This window comes from Mustelus asterias, chromosome 16, assembly GCF_964213995.1.
Source record: "Mustelus asterias chromosome 16, sMusAst1.hap1.1, whole genome shotgun sequence".
In the NCBI taxonomy this organism is placed as follows: Eukaryota; Metazoa; Chordata; class Chondrichthyes; order Carcharhiniformes; family Triakidae; genus Mustelus; species Mustelus asterias.
The window spans coordinates 39,084,675-39,101,880 of record NC_135816.1 but is presented as its reverse complement, the minus strand read 5'-3'; the positions used below and the strand labels follow the sequence as shown (position 1 = coordinate 39,101,880).

The following is a 17,206-nucleotide window of genomic DNA, read 5'->3' as shown; positions in this document are numbered from 1 at the left end:
TCCCACAATGGTGAACTCAAAGAGATTGCTGGCATGGGCCTTGACCATGAAGGTCAAATTGAAGGTCAGGGCGGGTGCTTGGGCATTTTCTTATGGGAAATAGTTTTATCTGGCATTTATATGGCATGAATGCCAATATTCTTTTGTCAACCCAAGGTAGGATGTGTCAGAATAGGAGCTAAGTTCTTGAAAGCATTTGAAAAAGGTCAAAAGGCATATTTGAACCCATTAGTAGTCTTTGGCATGGCTGAAAGGGAGGGGCGGGTGGGAATAAGAAGTGATGACTGCTTGAGGCAAGCGTTTCTGACATCACTGATCCTTGTTCCCCCGGAAACATGGCCACAGTACAGAAATAATGCTAACATTTGCTTTTTGCAGTCTTTTGCTACAATAGCAGAAGGAATTGTCTGATGTTGATCAGACTTGGTGCATATTGATATTGTTTCTATTGCTGGGAAACTCCAGTTGATATGTCGTCATTATTTTGCTTCTTAGTAATCATGTTACCTCCAAAGCAAAATTCATTCAGTATTAATTAGTCATGTAGAGATGAGCCTGTTACAAAATAGAGACTGACTTGAGTTTTTTTTTAATTAGTTCATTCAACGTGTTGGATCCCAAATTTATGGCCTTTGAACTTATCTTGGGTAAGGGAAGAGGGGATCTTGGGGCATGATTCTGATTGAAATTTCCCAACAGAAATTCCATTCGATTTTCACTAACTTTTCTCTGGATAGGGAGAAGTATACCTGCAAGATGCTGGAATACGTGAAGGAATGATCTAAATGGGAGCCACGAAGCCCATTTTCTTAATTGGAATCATTCCTGGAATTGCTTAGAAATCCTCAGTTTTTTCAAATTTGTCATGTGTCTTTGGGCTGGTCACAAGCAAATGGCAAAATGCCAATTCTAAATTCCCTTCTATTTCATGGAATGCCAGAAATGGGGCCTCTTTTTATCAGCTACTCAATCTCCGGCAGGGGCAGTCAGTTCGCCAAAGGTTCAATCCCGGGCCATGGGTGTAGCGGGATCCCCTTTTTAACTCCACCCAACGGGATCACTTTGGGCTTGGCACACCGATTGTCCAAACCCCACCACTGCCCGGGTGATCCTCTCGCTCTTACCGGTGGACTCACAGCCACCTTGCGCCTACTCCGCTAGAGTAGCGCCCCTGAGAGAGAAAGAGAGAGGAGAAAGGAAAGCCTCTGCCCACCTTTACCTGGCAGCCTTTCCTGAGTGGGCGGTTTCGAAGTGCCCAGAGTACCCTCAGTTCTAGACTCCGGAATTATGGTAAGGGATATTTAATACTGTGACTTGGTCAGAGATCGTTGGTGAGAAATTGAAAAGATCAAAACGGACTCCAATGGAAGTCAAAGATATAATATATTTATTAAAACAGCAAGGTCAAGATCACCAAACACCAGGAAAACAACACACAATGCCTTATGCTCTATAAGACTATAGCTATGGAAGGAATACTAAAACGGGCACAACGAGAATGCTTACTTTACACAAGTTTACCAGTGTCTTAAACTATGAAAGGTACATGCAAAAGCCCCCCCCTTTCCCCAGAGCCTCATCAACTATGATGATCTCGGGAACTTCGCGAATTACCAGGGGATACTCACAATCCTAGTTTAAATTGCTCAGTGGACTTCGGGCTGCATGCTGGAGACGAACGAGAGGCAGGAACAGGAGAAGAGAGAGGAGAGAGAGAGATGGCCGGCCTGACCATCCTTTTTATATTGTAAAACTTGAATTTTTTTCCTGCCAACTCCGCCCCCTTCCAACCGGCAGTTCCACAGACAAAGGCTTGCTAGTGTTATCTGTAGCTGCGATCTTACAGTCCATAGAGACCAGATGATCCCATCCCAGGTAATAGGTATCTTGCTGTCCTTTATTGTTCCATTGGAGATCGTTTAATCGTTTTCCCATTATGGAAATGGGCTTCTCCTCGCTCTGGGACAAGGCCATTATCACCTGCATTGAGTCCAGACCAGGTGTATTGTCTTGCTGCCGGCCTAGTCTGGTGATGTCGTCAGTTCCCTTTTGTGCTGCTGATAACCTAATGAGCAGTCCGTCTGGTTTCTGGCTGCTTGCAATTTTAGGACTGGGCCCCTTCACACACACACACACACACACACACACAGGCTGGCTGAGCTCCCTGGGAAATTTTTGGTCAAGTCCTGCAGCTAAATGTGGCCACTTTCACAGTTCTTTAGGGTTCAAGTCCTTTTCCCAGCTCATAAAAAGGCCTGAGTTGCCCGAAAAACTTACAGGGGTGATTTTGAGGCCAAACTCAGGATCACCAGTGTAGACGCAAAATCCCATAAAGAATCAGAAAATGGGATTCTCCCTGGCGAGACCGTGATTTCCGATTTTCAAGCCCCCTTACCGGTGGAGTAACCCGAAACATGCCACGGGAGGCCAGGAACCTCATTTTAATACATTAATATATCATTATCCAGAACCTTCACCCTCACTGGATATTCAGCAGCAACACGTATCACATCACGCTGACGCCATTTACAAAAGTCTACATAAACGTGAACCAGACAACCTCACCTTCAAGGGAGATATCGGAGGTGAGATTTCATGCAGCCATCACCCTTCAGTGTGTTCAATGCTGACGGGGCACCAGAGCGGATGTGGAGGACACAGATGAGTTGATCTTGGGGGCAGGGGTGGGGTTCACTGTCACGAATTTGGGGAAGGGGTTCCACCAGGCCTTACCTTCCCCTTGGCTGGCATGCAGGCAAAGCTTCGTCTGTCCTTCTTGCTGGGCTTGTGTCCAAATTGTCAGTGAGTGAGTGCCCTTCCTTGGTGGGAGCTTGATAGTGGGTGGGAGGAAGCTATTACAGAGGGGCAGCATGAGGGATGACTATAAGGTCCCTCGGTGTAGTTCTGAGAGAGACCAAGCTGCGGGGCGGGGGGGTGGGGGGGCTTCCCTGTCTCCTGAGGCATGAAGAGTCTCTCACTTGGGGGAGGGTGACTGCAGTATGTTCTGAACCCACACTCAGACAACAGTGTGAGACCAAAGGGGTAAATCTGCATGGAAGTTCAAATCCACTTCTCAGGGAAGTGTGAGTGTCAGGAATAAGCCTGGGTGAGCATGGCTGTGGCTGATGGAAGGCAGTTCAACTCTACAGTACTTGTGACCCGGGAGAATAAGGGTTCCCTCTCGGAATGAGCTAATTACAATCTTATTAGGAATCATCTGTGCCGCATCAGCCATAAGAGGTCAGTTGTCAGAACAACAACTTTGCCCTTCCTTGGCTAGCCAATCCTGCTAACTAAAGCTCCAGAGCTAAATATCAGTGTCACTGATTGGAGCCAAGCCCCTAACCATTTGGAACCCTGGGCCCCAAGTATTGGAATGCAAAGCTGATCCAAGTTTCAGCGTGACACAGATTACACTAATGTGTCCCCCTGTGAAAGGAGTGATGGTGATGTCCATCATCATTCACTCCATACAATGTCATAATGGGGGAACCCTGTCAGGACGCAAATGCTGGTCTCATGCATCCACCAAACTGCCATTTCACATTATGCCAGCTTTTAGAGGGTGGCGGGGGGAGTCGCTGTGGGGGTTAGATGCTGCTGAGACTCTGGAGGGTCCACGCGCTTCATCCTGGTGGAGTTGTAAGGGACCAATGTGGGGATAATTTGAGAGGGGAGAGTGTGAGGGATGACAGGGAGGCATTTACTGAGTGGGAAGTGCTTGGGTGATATGATTCTGGAGAATCATGGAGCCTGTGGAGTTGGCTTTTCTACTCCTTAGAGCAGCAGCAGAGACATTGACGTGCCGTGGCATGTGGCTAGGACCAGCGCCCTCAGAGGAGGGAAAAGTTGGGCCCTTGCTTGTTCCGGGAGCAGCTCCACACTGACTGAGATTACCTTTGCGGGTGTCCTCCAGGGTCCAGGATGTTGAGGGTCCAGGCCTGCTTTTTGGGAAGCATGGGATACCTCTCCCTCAATATCCAATTCATTTGCGACCCCACAATGTGCATTATGCAGTGCTACCCTCCTCGATGTATGGGGCTGAAGGTGTTTCGCTCATAGGCAAGGGGTGTGTCAGATGGACCGGACACTTCCATGGTCTCTTGGGTGGAATGTCCCGGGCTGTGCTCCTGTCCATCTGCTGGAGCCTTGTAGGAGACAGTATTGACCAGGGATCTTCCAATGTCAGTCATCCTACCTGCAGATGTCGAAGCTTTAGTGCCGTTGACGATTGCGTCTGTCCCGGGGGACGGTGGACCATCTTTGCCAAATCCTGCAAGAGTTGGCGCCTCATAGAATGGGAGGACACCCACTGCTGTGGCCCTTAAAGTTACCATCACTTTGAATTCTTAAGGAAGTGGTTTGTTTCAGGGTAGGACGGGTGACCTGTGTGGCATCTCCCTGTCAGCCACACACACGTGCATCTGGGAAGTTACAGATGCCCTTTATGTGAGGGCCCACATGTAGATAAACTTGGACCAGAACCAGGAGAGTCAAGGCGCCATTCGTCTAAGTGCCATGGGCTTCGCCCACTTTACAGGCTTGACCCAGGTGCAAGATGTGATCGACTGTACTCACATGGCCCTGTGGTCTCCATGGCAACATGCAACCCCATTCATGAATCACAAGGGATACCTCTCCCTCAATATCCAATTCATTTGCGACCCCACAATGTGCATTATGCATTGTGCCCGTTTCCCAGGAAGCCACCATTGCAGCTACACCTTGGAGTGCTTTCAGGTCCCGCCTGTCTTTGAGGGAGAGCAGCAGCTGGAGGGATGAGTCCTCAAGGACTGGGGGTGTCCCCTCAGGGGGTGGCTGATGACGTCAGTATGGAGGCCACAAACACCAACGGAGACTCGTTATAATGAGGCTCACACTTCATTGCGCGTGCTGGTCGAGCAGGTGATTGAACTGCTCAAGATGCAGTTCTGGTGGTGGACCAGTCAGGGCATGCCCTCCTCTACAGCCCCCAGAGGGTCTCCCACATCATAGCGGTCTGCTGTGCTCTGCGCAAACTGGCGCCGCAGAGGGGAGACCTACCTGGAGGAGGTGGGAGGGACCACATCTCCTTGGATAAGGAGGGTGGTGAGGGTGACCACATGGAGGAGGAGGAAGAAGCCCGGATAATGGACAAGTGGGCCTAAGAACTAGGGAGGCTGTCATAGTCTCTCAGTTCAGGGAAGAACAGGATTCAGGAGTGAAGACCTCTCCCACCATGGAATGTAACAGCTAACCTATAATGTGGTGCCAACAGTATGTTCTCGTGACGTTACCTGATTTCGTGGGCAGGACGCTAAAGCCATTGGCCGGGCTCCGCAGGAGAATGACGGTGACTCGCAATGAGGACAGAGTGATGCTTAGCAACATGCCTGACTTCTGCCTGACAGGGAACTGAATATATCCTGCCAACGAATGGGCTTGTCATGGGCTCAGAAACGTGGATAACTAGCCTCAGCTACTATAGGCACCTCAGAGGTTAGGGTCCTGGTGTTCATATGCATCTCACGCAAGGGGAACAAGCTCTCAGCACTTCGACAGCCCTTGGACTCCTAATCACTGGAGAACACTGGTGGACATGAGAGAGGTGAGCGGTTGGGGCTTCATTATTTCATGGGTGAGGGTGGTTGAGGAATGAGGTCGGGGGTGGGAGGGGATGGTGGGGGTAGGCCCGAGCCAGCAAAAGCACATTGTTATTGCACTGCCAGTGTGGCAGCGACATAGTGTTGCTATTCACACTCCATAGGGCTGAGGTGCTGAGTGAGTGTGGGGATTCACAAAGCTTTGTGCCATTAAATAATAGGGTGGAGGTTCTGTGGGTGAACACAGCATTTTTAATTCAAGAATTATATGACAATGGTGATCCATCTACACCAGTGCCTACATTCACCCGGGTCCACTAAGTGCCTTCACTTTCTTACTCTTCCTTACCCTGCCACTATGTCTAGGTGTATCCCCAGGATCCACAGCTGAGGTTGAGGCAACCTGCTGACTTCCATGCCCTTTTGACTGAGATGACCTTGGTGGGCGTCCTCTGGGGTCCAGGATGTTGAGTGTCTAGGCCTGTTTTTCAGGAAGCATGGGTGTTGCAGTGCTACCCTCCTCGATGTGTGGGGCTGGAGGTCATTCGCTCATAGGGAGGGGGTACGTCAGATGGACTGGACACTCCCACGGTCTCTTGGGTGAAAGGCCCCAGGGTGCACTCCTGCCCATCCTCTTTCTCTTCCCTTTGGGTGCCTGAGGCCCTGTGTTCCTCCATGGGGATGGGGAGAGTGCTGGTTAATAGCCACTTAAGGGCTTCACCCCAACCCACACTTTACCTGTGGCAGGACCTTCCAAATCCATGACCACTATCACCTCAAAGGACAAAGCCTGGGAACATCACCACCTGGAGGTTCCCCTCCAAGTCACTCACCATCCTGACTTGGAAATATATCACTGCTCCTTCACTGTTGCGGAGTCAAAATCCTGGAACTTGCTCCCCGACTGCGCTGTGGGTGTTCCTACATCTCAGGGACTGCAGTGGTTCAAGAAGGCAGCTCACCATCACCACCTCAAGGGCAACTAGGGATGGGCAATAAATACTGGTTTAACCAGCAATGTCCACATTCCATAAATGAATTTTAAAATGGGGGAGGCCTATGCTAAGCAGATGAATCGTCTTGAAGTTGATGGGTCTGACATTGAGGGCTGGATGTTAGAGCACCATGATTCCTGACTGCCCAGTTAAAACATCAGGTGTCAGGCAAGGGAGGAGAAATGTCCTTTGTGGGTCCCCTGTGCTCATCACAGACAATCCTAAGGTCATATTTCTCCCTTCACCATCCTCCAGTCTTCCAAATATGACACCCGAGCCCCTGATCCACCCCTCCCTCCATCTGGGGTCTGCCAACCTGGCCCCAACAGTACCCTAAGTCCAGGCTCCTCCTCAACAGGTTTGGCTGCTGCCTGACGTTGCTGGGATTACAAAGCTGCCAACCATCTGATTGAGCAACAGCTCTCTACTTCCTCCCGAGATAGGGGCGGAAATCTTCCCTTAAAGCAATTAACTCTGTTCCCAATGTTAAATTGTTGAGGGGCATTATCACTGTGGTGGGCATGTTCGCCACTGGTGTTTTAACTGAGTGGCCAGGGACGACAGCGCTCTGTAAAATCCAGCCATAAATGTCAGACCCATCAACTTCAAGGAGATTTCCTGCTCGCTCTGAACACCTACATTAAATATGGGAGAGAGCAGCAACATTTTGGGTTCCTGACATTGTCTGTTTGTGGAGGCGGTAACCTCACACACATAGCCCCGAGCATGCTTCCGCCCTGTTGGCAGCTAATGCCCGCATGCAGTTTTTTCAGCCATTTACATGTAACCAAATGATTGCATAACTCTTCCCCAATTGACTAAGTTTTTAAACACACCTTCAAGCAAGCTTTCTCCTCCTGAACCGACAAATAGAGAGGAACCCAGAGGAATAGCCTTTGTTCTTATAAATGACAGGGGGATGGGAAACTATGCAAAGAGTCAGAGGAGGGGTAATCAAGGTCAAGACAAAAATACAGAAAAGGGGAATAAGAAAAGTGATAGGTAGAGAGATCAAGGGCTAGAATCAAACAGGGCATCAGCAAAAAATAGTGGGAACTGGACAAGTAATGTTAAAAAGACAAGCCTGAAGGCTTTGTGCTTTAATGCGTGAAGCATTCGCAATAAAGTAGATGAATTAATCGCATAAATAGATGTAAACAGGCAAGATATAGTCAGGAAATAGCAAAATGGTAAATCAAATTTGAAATTAGTGGTAACAAATTAACAAAGTACGTGTTCAGTTTAAGAAAAAGGCTTCAATGTGCTGACTGCATCCCTTGTGGCATACATTTCATAAGGATGCTGCATTGTGACTATATTATGCAGCTCCTACCTCAGTTGCATTTTTCTCAGAGCCTTAGTAGCACATAACAGGTGCACAGGCTCTCAGTGCAAGTAGACATTTTGTTGGACCTCATTAGAAAGCACCAGAAGTAGAACAAGCACCAAGCAGATCTCGGACCTCAGCTCCTGATACTAAAGAAGCACAAGACTTCATGTACAGCAATATCATGAGTGCTCAGCATTGTGTTATCAGTTTCATTGGTTTGGCTTTTAAGTATAATGACTTGCCAAGCCAATTTCATAGCCACAATGCTATTTTGTTTAGCATTTCTATGATTTTGGCAAGACAAAGTATTTCATTTTACTCTTCATTTTTCATAGCAGGGATTAACTTTAACTCTATTGGGATTTGGAATATTTTCTAATCACCAACCTTGTGGTATCTGCTATAAGTTTTTTAAAAAATGTTTCCTATGACAAAGGGGTATGGAACAGTTGATGTCATTACAACCCCATAGACACTATAAAATAACCTCTCACCTCTCGCTTCGGCACAGACGAATAATCTCATACCAGAGGGGAAGTAGTGTGACTTGATAGAAAAATGGTCAGCAAAGTTTCAGTCACTGTTTTTTCAGTTTTTGCTCTGTGTCTGGTATTTGCAGACGGTAAGTTCTTTACAATTATAGGGTCCTTTTTATTCTGAATTTAACAATAACAATGCTATATTATGGATTACAATGCTGATGCCTTTTAACACAATTGAGTTTTACAAAAATTGTCAAGGGTTTAAGAGCCTGTTGTTTCCTATTGTAGCTCTACCACGCTTACCTAGTCAGAGACGTTGCAGATGCATTGACCAAGCAGAAGAGTTACAACCATCTATGAGAATCAGCAATGTTAAAATTTTCTTCAAACAGCGTTTATGCCAAAACATCGAGATCATGTAAGTTACCCTCTTTCTTACATACTTATATATTAGTATATTATATACTATATATATATATACACACATATATATATAAATAAACAGATATTAAGATGGAATAACTTTCAATTAATTGTGGTTTAATCTTTCCAAAGTGTCAACTTGCAAGATCGCAGAAGGATGTGCTTAAACCCTGACTCCAGAGTTGGGAGGAAAATGATTGCTCTGATGAGAAAGTAAGTATGCAAGAAGTTTAAACATGTTTATGTGTAATATTGGAAACTGGAGAGCTTTAATGTTCACAGCAGTGTAGATTGTTTACATGACTAAAATCATTGCAATCTAGGTGGAATCATCCCAACCAACATAAAGGATTGGGGATTTTAAATATGTTAAGCCCAAGATCGCTGACATTTCATGTTTTCCATGTCTTTTTTAATGCTAATTGTGGAAATTCACCTTAATTATGCCTTATCTACAAAATTAGCCACAACCCCAGGAAATTGGGATATTGTGATGATTGGAAGGCTTTTTAAATTGTATCCTTTTTTTTGGTCAAATGTACTAGTGGGCACCTTTTAAAAACTTTCTATATTAAAAAAGTATTTACTTTGCAAAAAAAAAGGACTAGTGTACATCAGTGAAATTAGTAAATGGTTCAGTACAGTTTGTTTCATTGGTTCAATTATTATTTTAATTGGGTTACTAATAAATGAAAGACTGAACACCCTTCTTTTATAATTTATTCTTGGGATGTGAGCATCGCTGGCATGGCTAGCACTTATTGTAAGAAGTTTAACAACACCAGGTTAAAGTGCAACAGGTTTATTTGGTAGCAAAAGCCACACAAGCTTTCGGAGCCTTAAGCCCCTTCTTCAGGCGAGTGGGAATTCTGTTCACAAACAGGGCACATAAAGCCACAAACTCAATTTACATGAATAATGGTTGGTCTCAATGGGCCGAGTTGGACTCGATGGGCTCGAATGTTTTAACCTGGTGTTGTTAAACTTCTTACTGTGTTTACCCCAGTCCAACGCTGGCATCTCCACATTAGCACTTATTGCCCATCCCTAATTGCGCTCCAGTGTGTGGTGATGAGCCACCTTTTTGAATCACTGCATTTCAAGTGGTATAGGTACGCCCACAATGTTTTTCGGGAGGGAGGGCCAGATTTTGACCCAGCGACAGTGAAGGAATGGAGCCAGGATGATGTGTGGCTTGGAGGGGAAATTTGCAGATGGTGGCGTTCAGCTCCCCTTGTCCTCCTTGGCGGTAGAGTTCACACGTTTGGGAGGTGCTGTCGGAGGAGGTTTGGTGTTAGTAAAAGTGTTTATTGTTGGTCTTAAACCTATTTTCAACTGAATTAATAAAACTGTACTAGAAAACATAGCTGAAAATTAATCACATTCTATCATTGAAAGTATATTTTTTCGATAAATTAATCCGACATTTCTTCACAGGAGAATGAACCAATGAACGAATACATGGAGAACAATGGAAACTCTTAAGTTGCTGACTGATTGTTCCAATTGCACAACAATCTGAAAACCATTTATTCATTATTCAATATTTGGAAAAAAACTTTGATTCCTTATATGCTTTGAATTCTTATTTTTACATTTAATAAATTGATCTGTCTGTAGCAAAAAGATTGGGCAACATTGCTTATTGACATCTCAGCATCATTCAAGCACCTGCGTGTAACACAAATTAGTTTGCTCTTAAGCTTGTTATAAAACCTCAGTGTTTGAAATATATTTTTCAGCAACTGCACTTTTTTGTTTATAATTACGCTGACACTGATTTTGGTACAAATAAGCTATTTTAGATCATTAATAAAATAATTAGTCCAATTTTAAGCCTCATGTTAGTCCACAAGATTGTGGCTATGTTCTTTGCTGATTTGAATCCAAGAGCTTTCACGTTCTGAATTTTCCTAGTTTTGTATATCACTGTACATAGAATATGAAAGTAGCCATTGACTCCAACGTTTTGATGGTATTCATGTAAGAAAATATGTTATGTAACTTTCAGAATTATTGTGACGTTTGTATTGTATTAAAGGGACCATTTATGATAATAAAATTGCTTAGTTGTGTTCTTGTATTTTAGACCATAAGACATAGAAACCCTACAGTGCAGAAGGAGGCCATTCGGCCCATCGAGTCTGCACCGACCACAATCCCACCCAGGCCCTACCCCCACATATTTTACCCGCTAATCCCTCTAACTTACACATCCCAGGACTCTAAGGGACAATTTTTAACCTGGTCAATCAACCTAACCCGCACATCTTTGGACTGTGGAAGGAAACCGGAGCACCCGGAGGAAACCCACGCAGACACGAGGAGAATGTGCAAACTCCACACAGACAGTGACCCGAGCCGGGAATCGAACCCGGGATCCTGGAGCTGTGAAGCAGCAGTGGTAACCACTGGCTACCGTGCCGCCCTATGGGAGCAGAATTAGGCCACTCGGCCCATCGAGTCTGCTCCACCATTCAATCATGGCTGATAGTTTTCTCATCCCCATTTTCCTGCCTTTTCTCCATAACACTTGATCCGCTCATCAATCAAGAACCTATCTCTATCTGTCTTAAAGACACTCAATGACCTGGTCTCCCCACAGCCTTCTGCGGCAAACAGTTCCAAAGATTCACCACTCTCTGGCTGAAGACATTCCTCCTCATCTCTGTTTTAAAGGATCGTTCCTTTAGCCTGAGTTTGTGCCCTCTGGTTTTACACATAACTGTAATATTTTGACATGAAATTTGACAAATGCAGGGTGCGGCACAATGGTTAGCACTGCTGCCTCACAGTGCCGGGGACAATTCTGGCTTCGGGTGACTATCTGTGTGCAATTTGCACATTCTCCTCATGTCTGCATGGGTTTCCTCCAGGTGCTCTGGTTTCCTTCCTCTCATAGTCCAAAGATGTGCCAGTTAGGTTGATTGGCCATGCTCAATTGCCCCTTAGTTTAGGGGGCTTAGCAGGGTAAATTCATGGTGTTTCAAGGATAGGGCCTGGGTGGGATTGTGTCAGTGCAGGCTTGATGGGCTGAATGGTCTCTTTCTGCACTGTAGGGATTCTATGATTAAATAAATTGACGTTACTCATCCTTTTCTTTAAGGTTTACAATCAGGCATAATTTGAATTAGCAGGAGCATCAAGAAAATCAATAGCAAAGGGATCTTATAAACTGCTGTTTCGAAAGCGGTTTTTGGTCGATTTACCACTGATTTTTTTTTTCTTAACAAATAAATCCACTCCAAGATTGCATGTGAATTGACAGTGAAGAAAAAATTTGACAGGTAATAAAATAACCAAAAGGGATGGAAAATTTCAACGAGAATTCAGCTATAATAATTGATTGTTACCACGCTAAATTAGAAGAGCGAGTCACATCAGTTCTGTGGCCCAGTGACTGCACTCTCATGAGTCAAAAAAATCGTGGGCTCAAGTGAATAATGAACACAAGTTTAATGTTACTCCACTGTATCAGTTTTGGTGGTATTCATGCAAGAAAATATGTTATGTAACTTTCAGAATTATTGTGACGTTTGTATTGTATTAAAGGGACCATTTATAATAATAAAATTGCTTAGCTGTTCTTGTATTCTGTGTGATCCAATGTCAATTTTTAATGCTGCACCTAGAAGTTTGATTTCTCCAGAAATGTTATCCCAACAACCTACGTGTTTAACAAAAAGTATTATCTGAAGGCGCGATTCACTTTTTTTACTTTACTTTTAAACTTTATTTATTAGTGTCACAAGTAGGCTTATGTCAACACTGCAATGAGGTTGCTGTGAAAATCCCCTAGTCGCCACACTCCAGCACCTACTCGGGTACACTGGGGGAGAATTTAGCATGGCCAATGCACCTAACCAGCATGTCTTTTGGGCTGTGGGAGGAAACTGGAGCACCTGGAGGAAACCCATGCAGACACGAGGAGAACATGCAGACTTCACATAGACAGTGATGCAAGCCGGGAATTGAACCCGGGTCCCTGGCACTGTGAGGCAGCAGTGCTAACCACTGTGCTACCGTGCCGCCCCAGTTTAAAAGGTGGGCTTGGATTTTAGCCTGGAGACGAGTTCTGTAGAGGGGTGGTAATTGTGGGAGTCAGTGATGGTCTTGTGGTAAGGCTGAATGTCTGGCCAGTTTTAACCGAAGGGCTCCTTTAAATGGTTTGCCTTCCACCGTCATGCCTTTTATACTTCGGTCCCGCCTTCTGCCCAAAAACGGGTCTTGCTTTTAGTTCTTGCCTCCCCTCTCCTCCCCTCTAACTTTTTCTCGCTCTGCTGAAAAGTCACTGACCTGAAACACAGCAGAATTTTGCCGATCGGGCAGACAGCCTGGCACTGAAAGGAAATGCCAGGCACACTCAGGTAGCTGGAGGGTTCCACTCACCCCGTCTGAATTTTACAGGTGACAAACAATTACATGGAGGTTGCTAGGGCAGAGGGCCCACAACTCAGCAAGATCACCAGAAGAGGTGACCACTGCTGAGGCTGGAGAGCTGCTACCCTCAGCATGTAGGAAAGAAGAAATCCTTTGAAATGATATGGCACTGAGTGCTGGAGGGGGAGCCCCTCTGGTGATATCGTTGAGACCACAGAGGCTTGGCTTCCTTACCTGTGGACTTCTTAATGCTTTGAAAAACCTTTGCCACCTTCAGGCTGCCACTGAGAGGTAACCTTCATTTCCAGTCTCCTTACATATGATCTACAATATGTACTTCAACAATTCACCAAAGATCCTTAGACAGCACCTTGCAAACCCACAACCACTTCCACCTAGAAGGACAAGGGCAGCAGATACATGGGAACGCCACCACCCGCAAGTTCCCCCCTGCCCCGCCCCCCCCGTCCAGGCCACTCACCGTCCTGACTTGGAAATATATCACCAGTTCTTTGCAGTCGTTGGGTCGAAATCCTGGAATTCCCTCCCTTATGGCATTGTGGGTCAACCCACAGCACATGGACTGCAGCGATTCAAGAAAGCAGCTCACCACCACCTTCTCAAGGACAACTAGGGATGGGCAATAAATGCTGGCCAGCCAGCGATGCCCGTGTCCCATGAATGAATAAGAAAAAAGCTGGGGGGTCGATCTGCAGAGAGCAAAATGCCAAAGATATGGTAAAATGATGCTTGATAGGACTGATCATTACTTACCAACCTCCTTGGGCAGTCTGTCCAGTTCCCTGGTGGTGGGGTGTTGTTGGGGGGCCAATCCAGCACATGTCCCCATGATGCTACCAGCTTCATCGCCTCCCCTGATTAAGGAAGCCACAGGAGGTGCAGAAAAGCCATGAGGCTCCATTTAATCCCTGAGCCACCACTGAATTGCTGTGGGTTCAGGGATAATAGGTGTCAATTGGCTCATTAGTGAACATAATTGACTGCCTGTCACCACCAGCCATCCTCTGACTTAATCAGGGGATTGCCACAACCCGGAGACTGTTGTAGGGCCTCTCCTGCAAATAAATGGGCCTGGCTGCCATGGTTCCTGCTACAAGAGGCCAATTAAATCCCACCCATGGTTGCAAAGTGACCTAACTATTCTAGGCTACTTGACATTTCAGAAATATAGGAAGAATAGAAAAATAGGTGGTGTAGCTCTGTTGAAGGATAAGATCATCAGTGCATTAGTGAAAAATGATCTTGGTTCAGGGGATCAACATGTTGAATCAGTTTGGGTGGAGACAAGAAATAGCAAAGGAATAAGTCACTGGTGCACTGGTGGGAGTAATTTATAGCGCCCCCCCGCCCCTGCCCTCAATAATAGTACCTCAATAATTGTGGGAGATTTTAAAATTTGTATAAATTGGACAAAACAAATTGGCAAAAGTAGTCTAGAGAATCAATGCATGCATGGACAGTTGAGAAAGAACAATACATTCTGGTACTAAACAGGGAACAAGCTATGTTAGACCTGGTAATGAAACAGGATTAATTAATGACCACGTTGTTATGATCCCCAGAGACTGATAACCTTTAAAAGAGATGAACCTCCCAGGGGACCAACACCAAGAATCACAATAAGGTTTCATGTTTCAACACTTTTACTGTAGCAAACTAACTAAAATTAACATCGACTAAACATTATTCATTACTAATAGACCAAAAGACAGTAGCAGCATTTCCCATTAACTTCTTTACACAAACAAAAAAATTACATTATAAATTATACCGCACTCTCAGCTAAAATATATTCTTATTTTAAAGTCCCACACTCCTCCTGGCTTTAAACAGGATCTCTTCTCTCTGCGCCAACAGGGCGAAATTCCATTGGTTGTAACCTTCCAAAATTCCCTGGATTCTTGAAACGTCCCAGCAATTTGCAAAACCGAAAATGTAATAAATCTATTCAAGAAAGGTGGGAAACAGAAAGCAGGAAACTATCGGCCAGCTAGCCCAACATCAATCATTGGAAAAATGATAGAATCCATTATCTGCAAAAGGGTCATTTAGATCTGAAACATTCACCGGAATTCCACCACCCTGCCCGCCACTGAATTGGAGTGGGCAAGGGGCGGCCAATGGAAATGTCCGTTGATGTTGGGTGGTATTTTCCGGCCTCAGATCAAGCAAGGCCATAAAATCCCACTCATTAACTCTGTTTCTCCCCAGAGATGCTGCCAGATCTGCTGAGTTTATCCATCATTTTCTATTTTTATTTCAGATTTCCAACATCCACAGTATTTTGTTTTTAATTGAACAGGGTAGTATTAAGGTGTTTAGAAAATCGCAATCAGGCAAAGTCAACATGATTTTGTGAAAGGGAAATAATGTTTCACAAATTTTTGGGAGTTCTTTGACAATGTTACAAGCAGGACGGATAAAGGGGACGTATAATGGCGCAGTTGTTGGCACTGCTGCCTCACAGGAGGGCCTGGGTGGGATGCTCTTTTCATAGAATCCCTACAGTGCAGAAGGAAACCATTGGGGCCCATCGAGTCTGCACCGACCACAGTCCCACCTAGGCCCTACCCCCAGAACCCCACATATTTACCCTGCTAATCCTCCTTATGCTAAGGGGCAATTCAGCATGGCCAATCAACCTAACCTGCGCATCTTTGGAATGTGGGAGGAAACGGGAGCACCCAGGGGGAACATAGAGTTGGTACAGGCTCAAAGGGTCGAATGGCTGCTTTCTGCACTGTATGATGAGAATGAGGCTGTCCCAAAACAGTGACTGAGGTATACCATCTGATTCAATGTTAATTAATCCTTTGATCTGTATTAATAGTGATATTCAAGGTTAATGTTGGTCTCAACTTGTATGCCACAGGATCCCTCCAGGCAGCCACAGGGCACTTCACAAAAGTTTACTGCTTTTCTGTATTCACCATTTACCCAGTGGAATACTTAAATGTGAAGAATAAATATCCACATGTTATGTGTTTCTGTCTTGAAGATAATGAATTACACAGAAAAGTTTCTTGGAATTGTGTGTGGTGTTTCAATACAAAGGCAATCAAATGTGACAATTCTTTGAAGGAACAGAATGGAAAATTGGTTCCACAGGTTAACAACTATTCAGTGCAATTCACAGTGATGGAACAAAGCAGATAATTCAGTCCTTCAGACATATTCCACCCATTGTTTAGATCATGGCTGATCTATACCTCAATTCCATTTAACAACCTTTACTTTAGATTCATTGACAGGCTTAACTAAAACAGTTGTTTGCTAGTACAGAACTTGAATATTGTTGAAAAGAGACATGTTGCTGAAGCTTTTCATCTTGCGCTCATCAGGACAAACAAAAGAATGCCAAATTTCAAATCATCACAACAATTTATACGACAGGATAAAAAGATAATGATTAGTGCAAGCGGTCAAGTACAATCTGTACTTTGCCCATTGTGAAAAACCAAAGGAAGATGCTATTTGATTGATCAGCCATTTGTTGGGACATAACAGCCTACATACCTGGTATCACACTACCACTGAAATTCATACATGGCATTTCTCAAATGTGTGGTAGACCAAACATCATTTTGGGCTGATGGCAGCATTCTGATAGTGGAAAGTATCACTCGCATAGCCGCTGCATGGTAGCAGCATGAAACAGCTTCCTTAACTTAGTCTCAATGTATAATGTAATCGATCCGTCTGTTACCAGGTCATGGGTCGACTCAAACCGTTTTTCTCCCACAATCAGTCTGATTGGCTGAGATGTTGCCATGGAGAAAGGTCCGAGATAATTCAAAAAAGGCACAAAGTTTTTTTTCCAAATTGCTGGCCAGCATTTATTGCCCATCCCTAGTTGTCCTTGGAGGGCAGTTGAGAGTCAACCACATCGTTGTGTGGCTCTGCAGTCACATGTAAGCCAGACTGGGTAAGGATGGCATATTTCCCCTTCCCTAAAGGACAGTAGTGAACCAGCTGGGTTTTCCTGACAATCGG

General features: G+C 45.0%; 1 protein-coding gene across 1 annotated transcript; it reads left to right on the top strand.

Annotated features, from left to right (window-relative positions):
* Positions 1–8,411: 8,411 nt before the first annotated feature.
* LOC144505482 (interleukin-8-like) lies at positions 8,412–10,915 on the top strand. The gene is made up of 4 exons (XM_078231600.1): positions 8,412–8,529; positions 8,678–8,807; positions 8,945–9,025; positions 10,250–10,915. Exons 1-4 carry the CDS (start codon positions 8,466–8,468, stop codon positions 10,263–10,265), a joined length of 291 nt encoding a protein of 96 aa, XP_078087726.1. The 5' UTR covers positions 8,412–8,465; the 3' UTR covers positions 10,266–10,915.
* Positions 10,916–17,206: the final 6,291 nt, after the last annotated feature.